The following is a 17,953-nucleotide window of genomic DNA, read 5'->3' as shown; positions in this document are numbered from 1 at the left end:
CATGCTCTTTTCATTTCATTAGACTGAAAATAAAACTTAGGGTATTGAATTGTTATGAAGATATAAATGACTCCAACTGTCATGAATATCAACCTGTGAATTTTCACATTATACACTCTTCTGATCATAAACACCTAAACTTGAAGTACTATTGCTATGTTCCTAGGTCTTTGCCACTACAAGCTGAGTAAGATCTTCTTGCCTAGTCACACGCTTTCCATTAATAAACTAAACATCATGCACACATTCCTTAATAAAATAAATATTATGCACATATTCCTAAATAGTGCCAAACTGTGATACTACTTTCAAGATCAAAAGCCAGGAAGGCAAATAACAAATAATAAATTATATATAATTATCAAAACACTGAAAGAAATTCAGAACAAATGTTAGGTATTGAATTACCTGTAATAGAGAATAAGGAACTTAGAAGAAAGTTTAATTAAAAGCACTAATACAATTAAAAATAGATGGGATAAGTGGCTTCAAACACGTATATCCTCCACAATCTTGCCATCTATCGAAAATGCTATGATGAAAACAGCTAAGGTAAGGTTCATTCTGATTTAAGGATAGCTCCTATCAATCATTCCATATCCACCTAAAATGAGTGAAACTGAAAAATGCTATTTAAAATCCCTACTTGGTAGGCAAAGCAATAGGTTACCCTTTCCAATGAGCAAAGTTTCCAAAATACATTTTGAATTGAAGCCTGCACAAGCATTATTTATTTATTTAAATTTATTAGCTGCCCTACTCCAGTGGACTCCTACTCTGCCTTAAAAATCTCAACCAACAAAGCAACATATTCCACCCCCCACCCCCCCGAATAACTGATTAGCCAGTGAGGTGACATTCATCAGTCAAAGAAAGAACTGGAAAATAATGGGAAAAAAGAAAAATTGTGAGAAACCACACCCATACATGTATGAAGGTATCTATCTACATCCATATATTGTGGTATAATTTATGTTAACAATGACTCTCTCAGATAGAGATCTCTCCATCATTTGCTATTTGATCCTTGTATCTAGAGATCCTAAGAAAGTAATCTAGGAGCTATAATATATTCCAGTGGCTCTCAGCCTGTTGTCTGCAGATCCTTGGGAGGCCTCAATGTCATCACAGGGGATCCATGAAGGCTTAAAGAAATGTTATGATTTAAATTTTGAATTAAGTCTTGGTGGCCCTTGGCCATCATCTGTGGCCCCAAAAGGTATGTAAAAGGGGTCCCTGGTAAAGAAAAGGTTGAGAATCACTGCTGTAAACAAACCATCCTTCCTGGGGAACGTTTCATTCACCTGCTTGTAGGGGAATGCATGAAGCATCTCATCTAAAATCTCCCCCCTATATTCAGCAAAATGCAAACTGCCAAAAAGGGAACTGAAATATTGATGCAATTTAATTTTCATGTACTAATATGCAAATTAATATTATATCCTTATGAAAAGTTACATTACCAGTAATAAACTAAAATGTATTAAATTGACAAATCTGCTATATAAAAATCAACTGTTATCAAGTACACCATTTCCAATAATTGCAGAATAATTGAGTTCTATGTCTGCTGATTGCATTAGAAAGTCACTGAGAAACAATTTTTTCACATTTAATGGAAATAGTCATGAAATAACTGCTTACTAAATTAAGGCTATGTAGAACTTAAAAATATCCCTTAGGGTATATTTTTTATTAATATACCATACATTTGGAAGAACATTAAGTTGCAAATTAAGAAGATAATGCATACTTTGTGATGTAGAAAAAGTATATGAATTTTAAAATAAATATTCTATGCTTCAAAAGAAAAATAAAATAAAACTCCACATATCTTATCCTCTGGACAATATACAGTATGTTCAATTTTCTCTATAAAGAGAGCATAGCATTTAATGTTCAAGTTGCATTGTAATGACAGTGAACTGTTTTTCTTAAAGTAGAAATTTGTAGTAAAAAGCAGTATTAATTTCTGTTTCGATTAACTTTACCAGTATTCAAAGATCTGGAGGTTAAAGGAGTTAAAAAGTTACTATGTTTAGTCTCTAATATATTAGAGCACAAATAATGCTTTGTTCTCTTTTATTATTTTTAAGTATTCTGTGTAATATATTTCTGGATAGCATACTAAGCAGTATACAAATTAAATGAATTAAAATAATAACAGATTAACATTTACTAAAACATGTAAATCAAGGATCATGAGAAACAGACTATAATCATGAGATATCAAATGCTGTCATGAATCACATCCTTCAAGAATGTATCTAAATTAGACTTTGGTTGGCCAAACCAAGTGCCAGTATAGCAAGCATCTTTTTTTTTTTTTTTTTTGTAATGATCAATGAATATCTACAGAATGTAGTAATTATGTTCTTCAATGAAGTTTGGCAAAATAAACTAGGTGCTTATTTAAAAAAAAAATTAAAAATATAATTGGTGTCTGTATAACTCTTAAGCATGGAGTACAAAAAGTAATCAAACATTTTTCCCTTTCTTCTTTCATACCTTTAGGACAGGGGTGTCAAATTTAAGGGCCACAGGCCGGATCCAGCTCACGATGTGGTCAGATCCGGCCAGCGGGACCGTCCTAGTCTACCCAATGTAAAGAAAAAGTTCAGGCCAGCCTGGCTTCAGCCCAGTCTACCCAATGTGAAGAAAGATTGGGCCAACCTGGCTTCAGCCTGGTCTACCCAATGTGAAGAGGAAACATGCCAGCAGTTTGGGAAGTGGCATCAAACTAGCCACGCCCACCCAGCTGGCCATGCTCACCCAGTTGAACACTCACGCCTGGCCTCCCGAGGTCAACCACAGCCCTGATGCGGCCCTCAATGAAATTGACTTTGACACCCCTGTCCTAAAGGTATGAGTCATCCCATAAAACTGATTGGCAGGAAATTTCATACAGATAAAAACATACTTTTATATAAAGTGTCTTATTCAGGGAAGAATCAACAACTACTGGATACAAAAACTAACACTCATGAGAAGCAAAATGTACTGAAATGCATTATTACTTTCAAGTCAGACAGCTAGTTTGGTGTAGCGATTAAAGAATCAAGGCTAGAAGTCAAGATACTGTGAGTTCTAGTCCTGCCTTAGCCATGAAAGCTGGCTGGGTGACTTTGGGTTCCCTCAGACCAATCTACCTGACAGGTTTTCCTGTGGGAAAATAAAAAGAGGATGGAGCGTTATGTACATTTGCCACCTTGACTTACTTATAAAATACCGGTAATAAAGGTGGGATAAAAATCTCATAAGTAAGTCCTGCTTGCAGGCTTGCTTGAAAGAACTGGCTGGTTGCCATGGGCAAGAAAATATTTAATTCAGCAAGATTCTTCTCCTGCTAAGGTGAGTGCCCTTTATTGCCACAAATATGATAGTAGAGATCAAAGAAAGATGAGCAATAATAGTTCCACTTACAATACATGTGCCCTCCCTTTCTAAAATGGCTAGTAATCTTACTGCTTCTCCTAACATTTGTTGCCTATTTTTTGTTGTTCATGTTATTTCCATTTCTTTCTCCCCCCCCCCCCCCCCTTATATTGTTTCCTCTTCAGCTAGGAAGTTTCAAGTTTTCATTTACAGGTAACTGCAAACTTTGATCAGTAATATTATGACATCTATTTTCATAAATTATATTATTAATAATTGTTACATTGCAATTATTGTCACGCAAAACCTGCCACTTCTAAAATTGGTTTAGGTTCTTATTTACTGGTTAATACAAACTTTGATCACTAACATTATGATAGTTATTTTCATAAATTGTTAGCAGTTGTTACTTTGCAATTATAATTATGCAAAATCTGCCACATCTAAAATTGGTTTCAATACCTGCATGTACATTCATACCATTCCGGACTGGATGAGAATATATGCATATATTTTACTGCAAAATAAGACATTTTATCTGGAATAGATGATTAAAATTCTGAAGCTCAAAGAGTTTTATTACTAAAATGATATGTTTTATTTATTTATTTATTTATTTATTTATTTGATTTATTTGATTTGTCAGTTGCTTACAAGATAATAGGTATAAGTATATACATAGTTATGAATACATGAAATGGGTACATATAAGAAAAATAAAAGAAACAATAGGACAGGGACGGTAGGCACGTTGGTGCGCTTATGCACGCCCTACAGACCTCTTAGGAAAGGGGTGAGGTCAACAGTAGACAGTCTAAGGTTAAAGTTTTTGGGGTTTGGGAAGAAACTACAGAGTCAGGTAGAGTATTCCAGACATTGACTACTCTGTTGCTGAAGTCGTATTTCCTGCAATCAAGTTTGGTGCGGTTAGGATGTTGCTCAAGGATGACTTTGTTGCTCAAGGATGACTTTGAAAAGTAAACAATTCATTAGTGAAATGGGAACAGATTATTAATTTCAAAAGTACCAAACTGACCTTTCAAAAAAATCAAGCATCTGCGTTCAGAAATACTCTCAGATTTTACTACTCAGAAATAGAGAATGCAGTGCTGAGAATCTTTTTTGTGCTCTATCATAAAAAGACAGAAACTTGAAGAAAAGAGATGAAAATTGGAAGAGTTTTAAAGTATCTTCAACTTCAAACTGCACAGGCACACTATGAAGGGAAATATATGAGGGCTGTAGGAATATGCATTAAACTAGATTATCTCTCAAAAAACATACCTGGCTAAATTGAATGCATCATCGATCAAACCTGCACGATTACTGACAGAGATTACCTATAAGGGTAGAAGAGAAAAATTGAAGACCTTAAGATGATAAGAAACTGGAAGCGTTTCATGTATTCAGGCAAGAAAGTGAAATGAGCTTACTTTATGGTTTCTCATAAGTTGGTCAATTATCAATCTCCAGTTTCTAATGTCATAGTTAACCCTAAAGTAGCCAGCTTGATTGATGTTTCCAAGCAGCCAAGTACCTCCATTAAGATATGCAATTCTGTGATGTTCTGTAAACAAAGTAGAGTGGTAAGAGAAATCAAGTTATTTTTCAGAATGTTTTATATTTTGAAATAACCGATCATAAGAAGAAAAAAACCTACAAAATATTCCATAACAAAAAAGATCACCCACTCTTTATAGGAGTAGTTGGTGTCACTATAATTTCCTATCTAACAAAGAATCTGTTAAATATACAATAGCTATAAATTTCCTCAATTTATGGAGGAAATAAATAAGACAAGGTATATTGCTATAAAATGCAATTATCATGTGAATCCTTGATTTAAAAAAATGAAACCTGCTGTTATCTGCTTCATTTTTCTCGTAAGGATGATACCAATATGGTTCTTAGGCAGATTAACCACTAGCACACCTGGATTTAGGATTGAATCTTAACATTCAGCCAAGATGCGATAAAGACTTTATAAGATAATTTGAATGAGTGAATATTATTTTACTAATACATCCCCTAATGGTGATGTGCAGCATTATCACACCATGGTGTTAGCCAGTTCTCAGAATTTTCCACAGAGGAGATTAAAAATGAAGTATTTTCACTGCACAGAACATGCACAAATAATATTTATCACCTCAAAATAGAATAGCCAAAGCTCATCTTATGATGGTTTTATTACATTAAAAGGAATAAAGGCAGAGCCACCAATGCTTGTTCAACAGTAGGAATCACAGTTTAGGCTGAAATATAACAGGACTAGATTATAAACAAAAGGCTGTTATATTCATGATTTTTAAATTAAGACTATATTTTTATATATCACAAGTACTCCATATGCAAATACCATGAAATAAATACTTCTCTGAGCATTCACTGCATGTTTTCAAGCAGTTTTGAAAGTAAGAAGGAAGTTTACAGGAAGATTTTGAACATATCCATTGATTCAGCTGATTTATAGCAATATACAACATTTTTCTCCCAATTATTATTTTTAATGTTTAGCAAACAGTGGTAAATTATTTCTCACTTTTAACATAACAGTCCAAAAGAATCTAGCAGAGTCTCGATTAAATATTTTGCCTGGGTAAAATAACTTAAATCAGAAATTGTACAAGTTACTTTATGTGGATGTATGTGGGAGGGTCAAGCATAACAGCATGTAGAAACTTTCTTGTGAAATGGTTCATTTTTTTATTTGTGATATTTTAAAACCACATATACTGTCAGAGAAACAGTCAGAGAAGCGTATAGTTTCTCTGACAGTAAGACTTATAGCTATATGGTTCTGTTAGTGGCCTGTAGATAACTAAACTCCCCATAGGTCCTTAGGAAAAGAAATAACTGGCAACCCTCTCACAGCTACCAAAATGATGATCATAGTCTTAGGTGTTTTCCTCGGATTTCCCTCAAACCATAGTCCTTTTCCCATTTTGTTGATTCTCATTTACCCAGGATTCTTATCAACTTGAGTGATCTTCAAATCACCCAGGACTTGCATATCTTCAGCAATCTAAAACAGTCTGAATCCCACTTTACTCATTAACTAACTTCTCTCATTCCATTTCTCAGCCCAACAAAACTTCCTGCTAGCTCCTTAATCCATTGCAATTTACTCCATCCTGTTTCCATGACAGACTCTCCCTCCCTCCCTTGCTCTCTCCCTCATTCTCCCCCCACATCTCTAGGAGATCACAAAACAGGATGACAGCCATTTTTTATATCCTTAATTTTGTCACTTCTTTACAAAAACATCACTAAGAGATAGGGTTACCAAGGCGGTATAAATAATCTTCCTATTACAGTATAAATAGATTATTGCATAATTCCATATGCATGAACTGTTAAAAGTAAACTATTGATTCTTAGCTATTTTGAGGAAAACAAATGCTGCTGACATTTTATACAGCTTTTTTATTTCAGTCAATTGTTGATTGGCAACTCCATTATAAGTACCCTGGTAGCTACGAGGGAGGGGAAATCACATGATCACTATAATTTTACAAGTTCAACTCTGTAAAGTACAAAAAAATGTGACCACAGGATGCTGGTCATAAATACACTTTAGTGGCAAAGCACAAAAATGATCATGTGACTGCAGGACTCTTGACAATCATAAAAGCAAGGATTGGTCACAAAGCTTTTTTTAAAATACTATCATAATTTTGAATGGTTGCTAAACAAGGAGTCAGTAAACTAAGACTACCTTATAACATTTGTTTTCTTATTATAGTAAGATTTTTAATCAAAATGTATAATTTATTATATTTAAGAAGTGTCATAAAATAAAACTAGCAGAACAGAAAATACAAGCATGCAACCTCATTTTTGCTTTGAATCAAAGTTTATTTGATTAATTTGGAACATGAAAGCCATCAAGAATACAAACAACAATTCAGTAAGATAATGCTTACATCAACAGCTCATTGCAATGAGGTGTAGAGATAATAGCTATAGGTTGAGCAAGGAGCAGCTACCATCAGTGGCCATGATCTGAGATAAAACCCCTTCTTATATAGTCTTTTCTCTACATCTCTTCTGTTCCTCTGGAAGATTACCAGGGCAACTTCCTCATTCACTGTGCCACCCTGTTGCTTGGCACTTATTTGAAAAACTCTTGTCATCTTCATTTTTTGGTTCCATATTCTCGTAATGCAGAGAGTTATGTCAAAAATAGCCCCAAAACTGATTGAATTGCAACTATTAGTTTTACACAATTGCAGATTACAAATTTCCCTTAGTTTGCATCTTTTACTAAATTAGTGCTTTAATATACTATCATATAAGAAGCAATAAAATCCAGGTTTAAGGCTAGGAAGCATAGACACAGGTAGAGAGTTAAGGGTCTCACCTCACAAAAGCAAGAAACAATTCTAGTCATTTTAACCTCTTGACTTCAGTACAGCAGAGATTAAATCATGTGTTAAATCATTTTAAACATAATATTATTTCAAACTCTTTAAGTAAGCTTGAAGGGTTATAAAGTATTCATTAATAGGAGTAAGACTTCTCTGTGTTCTATTTCATCTCCACTAGATAGACCAGACCAGGACTCTACAGGAAGGGTAAAAGTACTTTAATTGAAATCACCTATAATAACAGAATCTTGAAAGTCTGATTCTGCTATATCTCTTCCTCTTTATACTCCAGTGATTCAGGGTGGTATCTGTTTGAGACATTTCCAAATGTTACCTCATTTCTTTGGACTTAAAATGTTTCAGCTCCATTTGTCTCTTCCATATTTTCATCAAGCTATATTGAATATTCTACTGAGTGGTGTGGGAGCCTAGAGATGGAGCTCTTGCCTCATAATCAGGAGGCTGTGAGTTCAATCCTAGGTAGGGGCAGATATTTCTCTCTCTGGGCACACTGAGAATATATCTGCTGAACAAAACTCCACATTGGTGACAAGAAGGGCATCTGGCCAGGGGTGGGATAAAAAAAATCTCAGCAACTGGTTCTCTGCCTGGTTGCTGGATGGGCGTGGCCATGGTGGGTGTGGCCTACCAGAACTTCCGGTTTGGCAGTTTTTTGCCTTCCCCAGAGTCCAGAGGCTTCCCTCAGGCCTCTGGGAGGGCAAAAATGGCCTCCCCAGCTACCTGGAGGGCCTCCGGAAGCCGGAAACAGGACCATTTCCAGACTTCCAGAACAGCTGTTTTTTGCTTTCCCCAGAGTCCAGAGGCTTCTCTTGGGCCTCTGGGAGGGTGAAAACAGCCTCCCCCAGGCTCTGGACAGCCTCCAGAAGCCAGAAACAGGCCTATTTCTGGACTTCTGGGTTTTTGCCTTCCCCAGGGTCCAGAGGCTTCCCTTAGGCCTCTGGGAGGGCAAAAATGGCCTCCCCTGTGGTCCAGAGGGCCCCCAGAAGCCAAGGTAGGCTCATTTCCAGACTTCCAGAAGGCCCATTTTTCGCTTTCCCAGAGCCTCCACGCAGACTCTGCACTTACCTACATTCAAAACGGACCGCATGGAGAGTCGTGGGAGGGGCGGGGTGGAATGAGCAGGGCCAGCCGGTCAGTTCAACTACCGGTTCGGCGAACCAGATATAAATTTAACATCTTGTTCTCCCGAATCGGTCCGAACAAGTAGAACCCCACTCCTGCATCCGGCCATTAAAACACTCTGCTAGCTCCATTCAGTTGCCCAGACTCCACCTCGCAAGGGATTAAACGAAGATGATGATACTGAATATTCTACTAACACTGTGTGCACTTTGAAAATGATTCAGAATTCTTTGAACATTCTAATTTTTAATTTTTTTCCACTGAAAGTATTTCAGTTTGTTTTTCATTTGAATTGTACAGCTTATATGTTATATTAAAGGTAGAAAAATTCTGAATTGATTTATCGTGGTCTGCTTTTTTTTACATCTCACAAACCTGGCATTTTAACAGGGGAGTGAGTAGGTTTTTCTATATCCATTGTATGTCTATATGCAATGTTCTGCAGTCAAGTGACCAGAATTTATGATTTTTTGTTGTTGTTGGAAACTCATTTACTTGTGGTTTCCAGTAAAAATGCCCATTGGGTAAAATGTGTTGCTTACTGATCACACATTTGCTTAACAACTATGGCATTAACCACTGCAAAAAAGATTTTGAAACAGGTTGTGGTCATGTGGTGATCCACTTAATGACCACCATGACTTACAACTATAATTGTGGGCTCAATTATGGTTGTAAGTTGAGGGCTACCTGTTTTTTTACAGTTAAGGACATGTTTTATTTTGACTTATGCCTACAAACTATAATTGTGGGCTCAATTATGGTTGTAAGTTGAGGGCTACCTGTTTTTTTACAGTTAAGGACATGTTTTATTTTGACTTATGCCTACAAAGGAGAACAGGATTTTTCCCCTTGTTATATTAGTTCAAATGGGTAGATAGCTATGATAAAGAATGTCTGATAAAATGTTTTTGTGAGGGTCTATATTATTACTAAAGTTTGACATCTATACTTTTTGATGTCTACAATTTCTTTCACCATGCAATTTCTATCATATTTAAGTGATGTAGCTACATCATAGCAATCATATGCAATTTCACTATAAAATAATGTAGGTATTTTTAAAAATACTATGAAGTAGCTGCTGTTAATGTTTCTTTTTTCTAAAGTATTTATTCTGTATAGACAATCCTTGAACGCATTATTCAGCTTTAAAAAAATCTATATATCACACCATTGCAAATATTACATTTTATTTAGCTAATGTAGACACATTGTGAACTTCCATTATGAGCAGAGGCAGCTGTTCAGGGTGGCTGTGTGAGCAATTGTCCCTCCTTCCTACTGCTGGTCAAGTAATGTGCAGACATCCTGTAGAGCTCCTAATGAGCTCTATTTTTTTCCCTAGCCTCTGGTGCTACAGTTTGTGATACTATTAAAAAACCTTTTCCTTCTTTGCTTGCTATTGTAATGCTGAATAAGGTAAGGGGAGTTTTCTAAATGACCCAGAATTGCTTAAGTAGAAGTAAATAAGGATAGCAGATAAAGATTGCATTTTCTTATTATTTATGCAATGTAGGAATCTATTTTGGACCCCTGCCACTATTACAGATCACATACTATCTATGCAGAGGAAAGGGATGAGTACTGGCAATTGAGACAAGTTGCTTGTAACTAGTTGAAAAATCTTTCACTCCGGTACGCCATGCTCAGAGCCAACAAATCATTAATGAGTGATTTTCAGAGTGCAGCGCTGGATCCAGTTTATTTTATAAGAGAAAGAGTTTATAGATTTACAGATTGACGGAGTTGGAAGAGATCTTGTAGGTCATGTACTCCAACACCCTGTCCAACAGGAGACCCTACACCATTTCTGACAGATTTCTATTATAGGAGCTCAGAGATGGGGCTTGCTATCAGCAAAGCTTGATATCTTAGTATCTTTTGAAACTCAAAATTTCTGTTTGTCTCTGCCTCCCTTCCTTCCCTCTTCCCATTATCTCAGCTGGTCTCCCAATTTTATTTGTTCAAAGTGAATAGGAGGCAGACAAAGTGATCACATAAACAAAATGTTTAGAATAATTAGCAAAAAAGATTTCAGGGAAAGGGGGAATCTTTTCAAGCAGCTATCAAAAGATTCTCCACATATAAATATTCTTTCTCATTCTCTCTTAAAAAAAAAAAGAGGTTGTGCCTGAAAAAAGTTTTGATCTCTTCTTGATCCTTTCTTAGTGTATTGTTTTCAGTATCCAGCAATCATCTTCTCCAATGTTATGGATTGAGGTTGTTTTGAGATTATTGATTCTAGTGTTATTTTTGAAACATGATGACTGATAGTTATCAGCACTTTCTAAAATTAGTCGTCTTCTTTTACTCTCAAGTCTTCTTTCTTAGTAGTTAAGTAATCCTAATATAGTCCATATGGAGAGACAGCCCAATCTCACTTACTATGATTATTATATATGTGTAATTCAGTTTCTTCCAAGCAAGCTCCTCTGAGATTCAATCCATTTGTCATTTTGTGCTTCTTATACACAGAGGTTACCAGCCTAAGCACCATTAGCCTAGGCCAGGGGTCTCCAACCTTGGCAACATTAAGCCTGGAGGACTTCAATTCCCAGAATTCCCCAGCCAGCTGGGAGTTGAAGTCCGCCAGGCTTAACGTTGCCAAGGTTGGAGACCCCTGGCCTAGGTAACAATTCTTATTGATTCATTCATCCATCCACTTAGCAAGGATGTTTACTATTTACCTACTACTGAAGGATTTTTCCTCCTTGCAAAACTTGGGGTCAAATGTTTAATAAAAATATCTCCCTTATATTTTTGTCTTAGAAATATGTGCTAATAATGAAAGAATTGGCTTTAAATATAATATTTAAATAACATACTTGTCTTTTACCTTTTTATCTCTGTAAGCATGAACTTGCAACTTCTGAACCAAATGCTGCTCTCCTGCGCAATTCTCATCCAAGAATCCTTCCATTCCCTAACATCCAGTCAGAGCTGAAGAAACTTATTGGATGAGAAGTGAAATGTCTTCAAAGAAAAACAAGAAAGCACAGTTTCCTCCAGAAACAGTACCTTTGGGACATGTTATGAGTACAATAAAATTAAGATGAAGTATATAAGCCATGGTGGCACAGTGCTTAGAATGCAGCATTTCAGATTAATTTTGCTGACTGTTGGCTGCCAGCTGTTTGACAGTTCGTGTCTCTCCGGCTCAAGGTTGAGTCAGCTTTTCATCCTTCTGAGGTCAGTAAAATGAGGACAGATTGTTGGGGGTGATTCGCTGACTCTGTTAACCACTTAGAGAGGGCTATAAAGCACTATGAAACAGTATATAAGTCTAAGTGCTATTGCTGTAAGGGGCTATTAGCATTATGATCTCATGGGGTTGAATATCTGGGAAATCTGTGGCTACTTTAGCACTGCTATGCTACTACCTGGAAGTTCATTAAATCAGTCTTGCCTCCACAAGCCAGGTAGACCAGTCTCACCACTAACTGCCAAAGATCAGGTAGACCAATACCACTAGAGCCTGGGTAGAATGATCCTGCCCACCACATTATGTTGAAAGAATGAGGTGGTGGCAGTGGTGGGAATCAATTTTTTTTTTACTACCAATTCTGTGGATGTGGCTTGATGGGTGTGGCAGGGGAAGGATACTGTAAAATCTCTAGTCAGAGGGGGTATTTGCCGGTTCTCCGAACGACTCAAAATTTCCACTACCGGTTCTCCAGAACTGGTCAGAACCTGCTGAATACCACCTCTGGGTGGTGGTTTGAAAATCATTTCAGAGTCCCATCATTTCTACGGCAGCTTTCAATAATATTTATCTCTCCTTTTGGAGGTGGTGGTTGGCATCATCAGTTCCAAACCACAAACCACAAGCAACTAATGGCTGTGTGTTGTTATACATATGAATACTGAATCATGGGAATGAGTTAATTAATATTCTAAGAGGAGGATGTCTGTTTGAACAATACATGGTTGACATGGCTGATAAGGTTGAAGCCAAGAGGCTGAGTTACATCCAAATGAATCAAACAACCTTTGATCAACAATATACAGAGGGCAGACTGACGCACTGGATGATGATGATGGTGGTGGTGGTCATGACGATGATGATGATGATTTTGGAAACATCACAAGGCACATCATATTCAACATTTGTTGTGGACCAAAACATATGATAGAATGATGTTGAGATGTCATGTTGTATATATGGAATTATGGTAATGATTCACTTTTCACTACATTTATATGCAACCCAAACTAGCAATAAATACAACAGCATCTTTTTTTGAATTAGCAACTAAATGATTGTGCAGATTTAATTGCAAGTACTCAACTTGAAGAGAAAGTTGTTCATATACTGGTAGTACCTCAGTGGAACACACAACCTCTTTAGTAGGAAGATTGCTTATGTGCAAAGTTTGCTAGTGGGGTCTTCCTGATTTGCACTGTCTGCTGTGGCTTGATGAAGCATACAAGCCAAGATGACAAGTTTGTGATACATTTCTGAAAGCTGAAATGCCAGACCCAATGAAGATCTAAAGCTCTGTAAGTTAATATCAAAGCACATGATCCATGGTCCATATTTCAGCAGAAACTCAGAACTTACTGCATGTACCATTTTTCCAACATTCTGAGTTTCCTCTGAAATGTGGACCCAAGCCATTTAGTGAGTGTACAGTGTGTGGTGATAATTCATATCCAATCTGCAAGAAATAGTCTTCAGAAATGGGAGCATTTGAAAGTCATTAAGTAGGACAAGAGTCAAACTTTAATCTCTCAATGGATAGTACTAAAGGTTGCTGTCTTCTCAATGTAAAAAATATGCTCATTTGTCAAATCCATCAAATATGTCAATTTTTGAAGGGAAATATCAGGAAATTTTGCATTTGAACAGCGAAGATGAAAAATCACGCATTCCTTGACAGGCAAATATATTGGGCCCTGTGAAGCTGTTGTATTGATACTTGGATTTCAAATTAATGAGAGGGAATCAGGTGTTGGTTGTCTTCAAGTGTACCTTCCTCAACAGCATCAAGTATTCTAATGAAGTAATGCTGCTATGCAACAAATAATGATGTAGGAAAAACTACTTTAACAGAATTCCTGGATCTTTGTGTGTATGATCCATTTACAAAAACAATGTACTATGTGGATAGTTCAAGATTCTACACTTGACAAATAAGAGTTGGAAAAGAAGGAAGATTGAAAAAAGAGTGGAGGAGTTCTCTAGAATTTGTAAAGCCAGGGTTCTTTGTCAAGAGTCTATCATTTCTCCACCAAGTGACAACTTCTATTATTTGAGACTGCTTCTTCATCACATAAAGTAGCCAGTATCTTTTGAATCACTGAAGACGCATCATAGACATAGTTTTCCATCTTTCAAAGACATCCAATTAAAATACATAATTAGTTAAGACTCTACTTATTTTTCTTGACTGTGGAATTCAAGATGCCAGTCTACAGCATTCTAGTTCTGTCAGTAGGGGTACCAGGAATATTGTTCCTTTTGTTTCATAAAGGCATACATATTAAGGCAGATGTAAGTAGGATTAGGTTATTCATGCATCAAACAACTTTTCAAAAGAAAGAAATTTTCCCAACTATTATTTTGTTATGAACATTTTGAATGCAAAGGGCCGTCCAGAAAAATGAACAAGATATCTTGCATATATCTAATATACATTGCTCTTAGAATTTTTCCTAGTGACATGTCTTCCAAAATTAATCCTTCATCTACTAACAATCTGCTAAACTTATCAAATTCATAGCTAATGTGCATACCATACATCCCTACACACTATTTGAAATATGCTGACTGGAATCTAATACCACGATTGTTACTGATTTTTATTGTACAAATTCTTGTGATTCCATGAACCTGGCACCATTCAATCCTCTCTCACTGTCTGCATATTGATTAGCATATAAATGAAGTAAAATGGAATTGCTCATGAATAAAGACAGCTTTCAAAATGAATTAGCTTTATTCCCAAGCTGGTAATTTTCAATATATTTCCTTAGAAATATATGTAATAGTTTATCAGTGACTGCTACTTACTATTGGCTTACTTTTTGATGATAGGAACAGTTAATTTGAATACAAAGAATGCATATAAAGAATTAATTTAAGCAAAGGAAAGTGCAGTCACATAGCTCTCCTCTTTTACATAGACATACGCAGAACTAAAAAAACCCATGGCTTCAACATCTAGCTCTGAATCAGTAAGTTATCTGAATGGCTTGAAAATCTGAGCCAACCATATCTAAAGCCAAAAATCTGCCTTATGATAATAATGCTTATTTAAAAGAACAAATACTCTATATATACCTTTCCCGGCACCATGTTCTAAGATAATACAACTAATCAACTGTTAAAGAACAAAAGGGAAAGAAAATCGCAAGTTTTTGACTGCTTCCTTTCATATAATTACAGCAAAGAACAACATTATAAATTCTCTATGAAATTGGTTCATTTTATCTTCTTTTCACAGGTAGGCCAAAGACTCCTCTTTCCTTTTTTATGCCTTGCCATTGAAGCAGACTGTGCCAATTCAGGAATGATGTACAGCATGCTTAGGAGAACAAGTGAGAAAAACACCTAAGAGAAACAGCATATAACACTTGCTAGATAGGTTTCCTGTCTACTTCATTCCGATTCCAAAGCAGTTTACTTAGACTCTAAGTGACTTGGAGGTAATTTCCTACTAAAATTGTTTGGGGAAAAAAAAAACTAAAAAAAAAAAAAGAATGATGGTGCCAAAACTAAAAGAAACCCACTTTGCTAACCTCAGAAAAGGATTTACAGAAGAATGAGAATTTATTTATAATTTTCTTAGGTTAATTATAGGATTAAATCAGAATTTAAATTTATACTTTACACTATCTGTAAACTAGATATATTTTATGAATTTATCACAATGATTTTACATATGAAGATAAATCGACATTTCCAGACTATCTTGTGTTATAAAGTAGATATTTCATAATATTCTCATTTTTTCTTATTTTTATTATGGGGAAAAATCATGAGATTTTTTATTACATGTTTTTCCAAAACAAAATCTTTGTTTAGCAACAGTAATCATTTTTCTAAGATCCATTATGAAGAAATAGTTCAGAAAAACACATGGATGCTTTATGAGATTCTACTGGGAAGGAAAGTTTATGTTTACCTGATTTGTTAGACACCCATATAATTGTCTCTGGTGAGATGTGGCTTGTATTTCCTACTGCAATTGTTAATGGAATCTGCCACAAGTAGCTGCAAGACAAAGGAATGGGTTCTAAGAATAAAAATACTAAAATGATTCTTCTCACTCAACAGCAATCAGGGATTATATAAAAAGTATCAAACAGTATTCAACTAGACAGCAAAAATTTTGAGTCTAACATGTTGCCCTGTTTCTAAAATCGATTTGTGAATAGCAACAAGGTAGTAAGACAGTCAATCATCTTCCTTTTTTAAAAAACAAAATGTACTACCATTGCATGATAGTTTATCATAAAATAAAATAACAAAACAGAAAAGACAATAACCGATGCAATAGCCCCTCCCCATAACGAAGAGTAATTTAAGGAGAACAGGTTTTGGCAATAGTCTATGTTTTGCTTTCAGTAACATATACCTTTTTATAATGCTATCATTACAAATTTCCTGACAAAATCCCTTTATAATTACTCATATATCAGTACAGGTAGTTTTCGACTTACAACAGTTCATTTAGTGACTGCTCAAAGTTACAACAGCACTGAAAGAAGTGACTTATGACACTTTTTCACAGTTACAACTTTTGCAGCATCTCTATAATTTGTAATCAAAATTCAGATGTTTGGCAACTGGTTCATATTTATGACAGTTGCAGTACACTGAAGTCTTGAGATTACCTTTTGTGACCATCTGACAAACAAAGTCAATGGGAAGGCAGATTAACTTAATGTGTTACTAACTTATCAATTGCACTGATTCACTTAACAACTGTGTCAAGAAAGGTCGTAAAATGGGGCAAAACTCAACAAATGTCTCACTTAACAACAGCAATTTTCAGCTCAACAGCAATTTTTGGATGTAAGTCAAGGACTACTTGTAATCAAGTGTTTTAAGTTGATACACATTTTTCACATTGGTAGCATACTGAAGACATCAAAGTGAACAATAAAATATAAACAAAGAAAAAATAAACCACACTTTTACAAAATTGTTGCAACAAAATACATTTCGATATAATTAACACTTGAACAGGTAACGCAAGTTGCACATTTTGATTTCATACTTAACTGAAATCTTTTGAAAAATAATTGATGTATGTGGATGGGCAAAATGTATTGGGCTTGCAGAAGAAAAAGTAATACAGAAGACTAAGCATCATGGTTTATTCAAAAGGGAATTGGCTTTTTATACAATTGGAATGTTATATTAACATTCAAAAAGGAGTTACTTGGAAGACATACTTAGTTTCCAAAATTATTTCACAAAATCTCTTAATAAAAGCTCTAGATTAAATTTAGTACTTTCATAAACAGCCAACTTCTTGGCTTATTCATTGGTTAATACTGGAAGTAGATGGGAGGAGTACATTTGAATAAACTGAGTTTTTCTAATGGATAGATCTTTCAGTGGTCTGTAATAAATACAGAGGCAGTTTTGGAAAAGTTTATTTTCTTTTAGGCAAATAATGCATTCATACTGCAGTAAGCTTTTGAGGTTTATATGATACACTAATTATTTGCAGAATGAAGGGAGCAACATATGATGGCTGAATTGTATGGAAAAAAAATCTAGGAAAAAACCTCTCTCTTTTCTGTTTTTGATAGTCTCTTTTTTGTTTATTTTGTTTATGTATCAGGCTGCATATGAAGGATGGTTTACTTTTTCTTCAGGCCTGAATTTATTGTTTGCAAAGGGTCAATATTTTTGTAAAGGTATATGAAATAAAGCCAAGGATTACAGGTTATCTTAGAACTGCAGGTTGCATATTTCTTAAGAATCAACAACAGTTACATAACTATATTGGTAGTTTATTATGTTTAAGTATTAGGATCAGTTAAAACCAAAGATAGTATGAATGTAACTCTCTCAAAGAATGACAAAGTCACTAAGTGTCAACTGT

General features: G+C 35.3%; 1 protein-coding gene across 2 annotated transcripts in view; it reads right to left on the bottom strand.

Annotated features, from left to right (window-relative positions):
• The window catches only part of TRHDE (thyrotropin releasing hormone degrading enzyme), a 260,813-nt gene that overhangs the window by 29,772 nt on the left and 213,088 nt on the right, over nt 1-17,953 (bottom strand). For both annotated transcript variants that reach the window (XM_026667718.2, XM_087967997.1), the window contains 3 exons: nt 16,019-16,107; nt 4,809-4,942; nt 4,660-4,715 (listed from right to left, as the gene is read on the bottom strand). In XM_026667718.2, coding sequence (XP_026523503.1) covers nt 4,660-4,715; nt 4,809-4,942; nt 16,019-16,107 — 279 coding nt within the window. The remainder of the gene's footprint in view (nt 1-4,659; nt 4,716-4,808; nt 4,943-16,018; nt 16,108-17,953) is intronic.

The sequence above is a fragment of the Notechis scutatus genome, chromosome 6 (genome assembly GCF_049901735.1).
Source record: "Notechis scutatus isolate UNSWTSFEM ecotype Mainland chromosome 6, rNotScu1.2, whole genome shotgun sequence".
In the NCBI taxonomy this organism is placed as follows: domain Eukaryota; kingdom Metazoa; phylum Chordata; class Lepidosauria; order Squamata; family Elapidae; genus Notechis; species Notechis scutatus.
Note: the sequence above shows the minus strand (reverse complement) of the source record. Positions and strands in the feature narration are given on the sequence as shown.